The sequence below is a fragment of the Nanorana parkeri genome, unplaced genomic scaffold (assembly GCF_000935625.1).
Source record: "Nanorana parkeri isolate BGI_ZX_2015 unplaced genomic scaffold, ASM93562v1 scaffold464, whole genome shotgun sequence".
Taxonomy (NCBI): Eukaryota; Metazoa; Chordata; class Amphibia; order Anura; family Dicroglossidae; genus Nanorana; species Nanorana parkeri.
Genome location: NW_017306732.1, coordinates 758259 through 766226, shown reverse-complemented (window position 1 = coordinate 766226; position 7968 = coordinate 758259). Strand labels below are relative to the sequence as shown.

At 37.0% G+C, this 7968-nt stretch overlaps 1 protein-coding gene across 1 annotated transcript in view; it reads right to left on the bottom strand.

Moving 5' to 3' along the window:
• Positions 1 to 696: 696 nt before the first annotated feature.
• LOC108790317 (collagen alpha-1(XXI) chain-like) overlaps positions 697 to 7968 on the bottom strand; it is a 173511-nt gene continuing 166239 nt past the window's right edge. Inside the window, exons 28-30 of the mRNA XM_018560551.1 lie at positions 6412 to 6612; positions 3701 to 3778; positions 697 to 1230 (exon numbers count right to left, since the gene is read on the bottom strand). Of these exons, the coding sequence (XP_018416053.1) occupies positions 1043 to 1230; positions 3701 to 3778; positions 6412 to 6612 (467 nt within the window). The 3' untranslated portion in view covers positions 697 to 1042. The remainder of the gene's footprint in view (positions 1231 to 3700; positions 3779 to 6411; positions 6613 to 7968) is intronic.

Sequence of the window (7968 nt, the reverse complement as noted above, 5' to 3'; positions counted from 1 at the left end):
TCTATGTAAAGTGCTTTAGTCAGATCTTACCTGAAATATTGTATGTTTTGGGGAGTAACCTACAGAAATTCATTGATAAAATAGTGATCAAAGAATACCTACAATAATAAATGTAATATTTTAGCAACCAAGAATGGCTTTCAGAGCCTAATACAAATATATAGTAAAGAGATTGGAAATAAACAATCTAATTGAAACATTCCTACCATAAAATGTAAAGTTCGGGCCATTTTTTCCTATGAAAGTTGGGGTCTAGGTCAAGAGGCATTAGTTGAAATGACCAGGAGGTGAGAAATAACCTCATGAAGTATTGTTTTACCGCAAGACTAGACTATGCTAGATGGGCCAATAGAGCCGTTACGCATTACCAAAAATATACATGGCTTACTGAATTGAATTGTATAATGGTATTTTTGATAAATACTACGAGGGCAAGTTCTTATTCATCTGTACAATTCCTACTTATGTGAATAGGTCGACAACAATAATATAATCATATATTTTTGGGTTGTATTACACATTACATCATTTTTTTTATATAAATGAAAGCTAAACAGCATATATGTTTGCTATTAAAAATGTACAAATTTTATTTGAAAATGTTGATTTTCATATATGGTTTCTACTTTGGCATATTAATTAGGGTTTTAAAATAAGATCTGGTTTTAAATAAGATACATTAGCATTAGGACATTAGGATTTTGTGTTTTCTTTAAATAAAATGTAGATCTGTTGACAGAATATTCTAAAGACACATTTTCTACAACATGACTTGATGTAAAACTATTTCACAGTTTTATATCTGCATACCTTACAGATAGAAAAATATTTTTTTATAAGTAGAGCTTACTTCAGATATATGCCACCACTGCCAGCCTTCATATTTAATAACCATCAGAGTTTTTTTCTCCTGAAGGCATTCCCTTTTATTTTACAAAATGGAGGTACTTGTGTTCTTACAAAGTTGACCACTACAAATCTTCCTGAGATATGAAAGACGAGAAATGGTGACAAAATTAAAATTCATCCTCGAAAATCAACGTTAATAATTTGGTCCTTTTCTAAATGGATCTCTGCCAACAATTGCACTGAAGCATACAGATGGGTCACATATTCCTGGTTGTCCTGCTGGTCCCTGTGATCCAGGTGGCCCACGTTCTCCATCTCTGCCAGGAGGCCCCGGTAATCCAGCTCGACCTTCCTTGCTCATTCCAGGTGGGCCGATAGGTCCTTAAAGTGGAAATAAATACAAAGGCACATTTATCATAACTTTCATAGATAACCTTTATACCAGGGGTAGCCAAACTCCGGCCCTCCAGCTGTGGTTGAACTAAAAATCCCAGGAGGCTTTGCAAGATTCTCACAGCCACAGACATGACTCCCGGAGAGAGATGAATCAGGGGATTTGTAGTTTTACGACAGCTGGAGGGCCGGAGTTTGGCTACCCCTGCTTTATACTAATGTTATGTTGAAAATGCCATAATTGGTTTATTTTTGTGTATATTGTTATGGTCTTACAATTGAATTTATTTAGAAATTATTTATTTATTTATTAAATTGTGTTACTCTTAATAAGTGTGCATAACTGCATTGGAATTTGCAATGACTAACTGTTGAGGTAGGTTAACCACTTGAAGACCGGGGTGTTAAACCCCGCTCCTGTCCAGGCCATTTTTCAGTATTCAGAGCTGAGGTATTTGACTGACATTTTTTCTGTCATGCAACGCCATACCAAACTGGATTTCATATAATGTTTTGGGGACAGATAGAGCTTTCTTTTGGAGGTATTCAATCACGTATGTACAAAAATAACGATTACGCCACACATGTTACATATCACCCCAAACATCAGAGTGAGAACAACATTTTTTAGGGCCATTAATCACTGATAAAACTGATGTTAAAAAAAGCAGTAAAAGCTTGTAAAATTTTTGGTGTGGTAGTTTTTTGCGATTTCGCGCACACACGCTATTTTAAAGCTTGACATGTTTGGTGTCTATTTCCAAAAATGTGGGTAATAATAAATGTTTTATAACATAACATGGGGAATACTGTTTTTTTTGTGAACATTTTCAGAACTTTTTTCTTTATATAGTAAGAAATAAAAACCCCAGTGGTGATTAAATACCACCAAAAGAAAGCTCAAGGTGTCCCCCCAAAAAAAGGTATAAAATTAATTTCAGTACAACATTGCATGACTGAATAAATGTCAGTCAAAGTACTGCAGCACTGAATACTGAAGAATGGCCTGGACAGGAAGAGGGCTTAACACCCCGGTCTTCAAGTGGTTAAACACATTTTCTTTTTGTTTTGTTTTTTCGTTTTTTTAATATGTGACTTTCATTTTTTAAACTTTTTTTACACTTAACTTTATTGCTATCACATAGCTAAGTCTAAGAAGCCCCCTATGTGATAGCAAAGAGGGTGTGACAGGTCCTCTTTATGGAGACATCAGAAGCCTTTTAAACCCCTAATGTCACCTAGGGACCTCCAAAGAAGCTTATGAAGCAGAGATCTGCTTCACCAGCTTTTCTGCGGCTACAGAAGCTGGAGAAATTACAGCTGAAGGTGGAAGTGATGCAATACACATCACTTCCGCATTCAGAGATTGGAGGAGAGATCAGCAGGAGATAGTTTGCTGATCTCCCCCAGATCACAGTTCCGTGAGCTGATGTGCCAGTCCCGGACCCACACAGGGCACAGCAGAGCCCAGAATAGTCAGTGGCAGGGAAGGCGGACCGCACATTGCAACAAAACATACAAGCAATCAGGTGGCTCTACAGTCACCCAAACACTTGCATGTAAACAGCCATCATTTACATGTGCAGGCTGGCACACATGAGCAGTTGTGGGAGAAAGGAAGTTTTAAAATTCCCACCTGCATTCAAGAAGCCACAATCCAGCCATTTAATTACAATGGCCAGACTGAAATTGGTATAAATTCACTGGTCACTTCTCTCACTTTTTTTTAAATATAATTGAGGGCAGTATTATTGCTCTGATTAACTTGTATTGCCTGTGTATGTTCCATTTGTTTCTGTTCTTAATATTTGAAATACTCAAAAGTAAAACAAACAAAAGGTTAAAAAAAGTAAATCTGGAACTGGTTCAAGGTGCAGAAGAGGAAGAATAAGGAGGAAGATGAAAAAAAACAACTGAATCAAGTAAAAAGAAATAAAATGACACAATATGCAGTCCACATGAATAGAATTTAGATCATATGCAAGAGAATAAAATGTAAAGAATGACAGAGGTAAAAGTTATTAGTGAGCAGGCAATTAACAGACTTTATTTTCTGCCCCTTCTAAAATTTTATAGAATAGAGAAAGTGGCATAGACAATAGTCTTAAAGTTGCCTTATACTCTAATATTAACATGAAGTTTCAACAACAGTCTTAATACAAAGGCCTAAAAACTCATACTGTAGAAACTGCTGAAAGCCTCATCTTTGGCAGAGATTATGTGACCAAGTGCCTGGGCCTACACACATGATTCCAGTACTGTATGCCTGAAGCCAGAACTATCCCTAGGAAAGGTAAATATTTCAGCCCAAATTTCAGTAAAATGCAATATATTTCCCTAAGTTTTTTCATTTGTAGTAATTTGTTGTAATGTGGTAATTTTAATTCTTTGCCATTCATTTTTTGTACTTGCCAGCATATCACAAATATGTAAATGTATCCCTATGCTCATACTATACCTGGGACTCCAGGTGGTCCTTGAATTCCAGGTTCTGAGTCACCTTTATATCCTTTTGGACCAGGCCTTCCTGGAGCCCCTGTATGTATTCAAATAAAAAAAAGAAAAGAATTACCAAAGAAAGTAGTAAGATGTTACATATCTTTAGGCAATTGGTTAGTTGCTTTAGGAGACATCTAATGTAAATTGTTTTAGACTTTGTAGACTTAAACGAATAAAATAAAAAAAAGTACAGGAAGTTATACATTGTATTTTTGGAAAGGTATTAGCATTATGGTTTTGTATAACAATTAAGTTTGCTTCTCTTTTAACAAAAAGGTAGCAAGACACATACAAGCCATTCCTTTAAGATTGGACCATGGGTTTTGAGGTAAATCATGAAAGACTAAAGTTAAGCCATCAAAATGGTGTTTCTGTAAGGTCCAGTAAATCAAGAGTGTCAGTGTATTTCCCATATCATTCTCTTCTACCCAAATATAAACTGGTAAAGAAGATAGAATTTGCTAGTCACCTGCTGTTGTTTAACCTCAATGTACAGTATATCTATACTGTTTTAATAAATATGAATATGGTTTAAGTCTATATGGTTTAAGTCATAAAATAAACTAATAAAAGGCTCTTTTGCCATAAAATATGTGTTTAATTTAAAATAAGCTAAAAACAAAAAGAGCTAATAAAAACTGTCCATCACTCACATGTTATTGTTTCAGTTACTATTAGGATGTAACCTTAAAGATTCTCTGTCATAAGAGAATCATGGAGGCTGTCATTGCTGAACTCTGCTTTTGAGAATATTTATTTACTGACACACTGATAGTGTTATATACCTTTTAAATAGTATATACCCAGTTTTCATCCAAAGGCTGAATTTGGTTAACTAAGAAAGCAACATTTCAGCAGTGGCAACATTTTATGGAGAAAATTTTGGCTTTCAACTGGTAGGATGTACACTTCTCTTCTCATTTTAGTGTAGTTTACATTGGACCATAAAGTAGGAAACATCTACAAGCAAAGTTCAAGGAGATTATCACCATCAATAACAAAATTTGATATTTTATATACCTTGAATACATTTCAACAAAAGATAGTTAAAAGAGAACTAAAACCAAACGTTTTTTGGGGGCATTAGTTCTCTTTTGGGTCAAAGGAAGTACATTAAATAATGTACTCCTGTGACCCACAGTCAGCATCCAGTGGGCTAATAGCTGGCAGAGCAGAGCTGTACTGCAGCCCGGAAAGATCCCCACAATATAAATCGGGATCCACCCCACTGCCTGATTGACAGCTGGCTCTTCCTCTCTAGAGCCAGAGCCAGCTGCTCCCACCGAGAGAGTAAAAGGGAGGAATCCTTGTAGTGAATGGTGACTGACAGTCAGGGAGAAGACCATTAGATGAGCAATCAGTGGTTCATGATCACTCAAATCACCTGCAGTGTCACACGCTGGCTCTAAGTACTTGGAAAAGTACATTTTACACTCCCAATACTTCTCCTTTAACTTTAATTTTACACATTGATAAATATGCCAAAAAGTCAAACATTACAGATAACTAATGAGTTATTAATAATTTAAGATAGAGTATTCAGATCCTTGCATAAGTTTGTTCATAGTTGATTCCTCTCTTTAAATAGAAATCAGGGTTATTAATCTTTATAATTATAACCCCCCAAATTTCCATAGAATGCTTTGGTCATTCTATTAATAATTCAATAGAAATTAAAAAAAGACATCTGTGTTCTGGAAATACAGTAATCACAATGCCACTTTTGACCCCAGGATAGAAATGTTGAACAGCGCTCCAGGTAAACCAAATCACTAAAATCTCACATCAGCTTTCACAAAATTATGTAATTTCAAATGTTGTTTTCAATCTGTGAGCTTAATTTAAACAACAACTAGTGATATTGCTATCAAGGTCCTTGTTCAGACACTCCCTGTAATAGGCTGACAACTGTATTCTGCTTGAACTCCTGCATTGTCTCCCTGTTACATGCATTCCTGGTGGAGACTGTAAGTGGCTGTGGCAACACATGTTGCTCAGGTTTAGTCCACTGTTTTCAGTAAACCAGTAAAGAGCAATGCAACTGATGCTGGAGAAAGGTCATGTAGACTGGAAGTAGTTAAAATGGGCTGAAGGAAATTAGCAGCATTAGGATGGCTTAAAATGATAAAAAAAGGGGTAAAACAAGTATTAAAAACAAATATGGCAATTGTTTATGATACCTAAGGAACATAAATTTAATATATTTAGTGTTTACATTACTGTTTCAGTGATTTTCTATTACTGAATATGTATAATATCCTGCTTGGTTAATTAATTGATAATAGGATTCTTTGGTATACAATAAACTCAATGCAGTGAACTAAAGGGGTTTTTTTCCCACCGAATCCCTCACGGTTTTAAGTAAGCAGGGACCAACAGTGATTCCCCTTTTATTAAAAAAATCAAGGGTGCAGGGACTTGTGAGCTGAGACTACCTACCCAACTCCTTCCTCATGAGGGCATGACCTGGTAAGGAAATATAGTACCAGAGGTTGAGTTCAGAAAGTGAGGGGGATGGGGGAGACCATACTTTAAAGACTCTAGTTCTTTACACATACTGCACATTGGAAATATCCAACCAGTGGTCAAATGTCAGCCAACACTATGCTTGTTGCCCATATTAAATAACACAACAAACAGAGATATCTTTATCTAATTTGCTTAGTATACCTTTAAATCCCGGGATACCTTGATGTCCCGGATGTCCTACGGAGCCAGGAAAACCATTTCTCCCTGGTGTTCCAGGAAGTCCTCTTGGTCCTTCAGAACCCACTGGCCCTGTAGGTCCTGGAAGTCCAGTAGGTCCTTGCTGAGTTTTACAATGATCACAGCTTTGCAGTCTTTCAGAATGTAATAGTAAAGGTAGATGGGCTAACATAAATTAGAAACAGAGTAGATAAAGTGAATATTTCATTAGACTTTTTAGGCAGCAAAAGAACCAGCATAACATTATAGTAAAAAGAATATCAATACAAACAATAAAAAGTATAATTGTTTGTGTGCTATTTGTATTGTATTATCTTCCAATAGCCTGATTAAATGTAAATAAATGTAATTATTGTATCCTAAAATGTATCAGAAGTAGAGTCTTGCACTGTGTTAGCTATTAGGAATGTGAATTAAGCAAAGTTTGATATGCAGGAGGTTCAGTCTACCCAGTAGGAAATCTGTAAACCCCGATTGTACTGTGGAACCCTACTGAAGTTTATGGAAGCTGAATCTTGTTATTTTATCTGGGGTCTTTTAATAGGCAATATTGAAAATACACAAATCCTTTAAATAACATGCTTGTGGATTACCATAAAGCTGCACATGAAGTTATGAGAGCAACATGATGTAATCCTTTAACCCTTTTGCTGCCAAGCCCTCCAGAACTTTTTGCACCTCAGCTGGCCACGCCATTTTTGCCATTTTTGCCATTGATTTGATTTCCAACTGCTGCGTTGCTAGCGTTTTTAAAAGACCCCTCAAACCATCTATTTTCTGAAAGTACAGGCCTGGTAAAATAAAAGATGGTACTACTAAATTTGTAGGCCCTGCGATAATTGCGCAAATGTTTCTCAAATGAATATTAAACCGATAAAAATATACAATTCAATTGATAAAGTTGATAAAGCACACTAAAATCAGTATCAGTGCACAAAAAAATTATTTTCTGATTTCTTTTTCTGCAGCCTCAGCACTCAATGTATAGGAAGTACAGAGGCTTCCCATTCATTCAGAAACTGGTGATAGTAAAATATTTACTATCACCAGTTTCTGAATGGGGAAAAGCCCTTGTAGTGAGTGCTTCTCCCCATTGAGTAAGTCATGAATGAACAGGAAGTGATGTAAATCACATCCTGTTCATTCATAACTGGGGACACATAGTACTATGTGTCCCCAGTTATTTACAAACACTGGAGTGATCAGACAATCACTCCTGTGTTTGTGCCGTACAGAGGATCGGTAAATATTGTTGATATTTACCGATCCTCCGCTCGGCCACGCACAGAGCCGCTGTCATCCTGAAACTGACAGGATGACAGCGGCTCCTCCCTGCCCGCCGCTCTCTCATGCCGCTCGATCATCGTGATCAAGCGGCTCGATCCTCTGCCCCAGCCGGAGATTTTTTTAGGATCACCGCTGCCTCAGCCCCTACAAGCGGGGGAGAGCAGGGGGATCCATGCAGACACAGATGAGAGGCTCCAGTTGCCGGCGGCCGGCGGCAGCGGTGCCGGCGGGGGT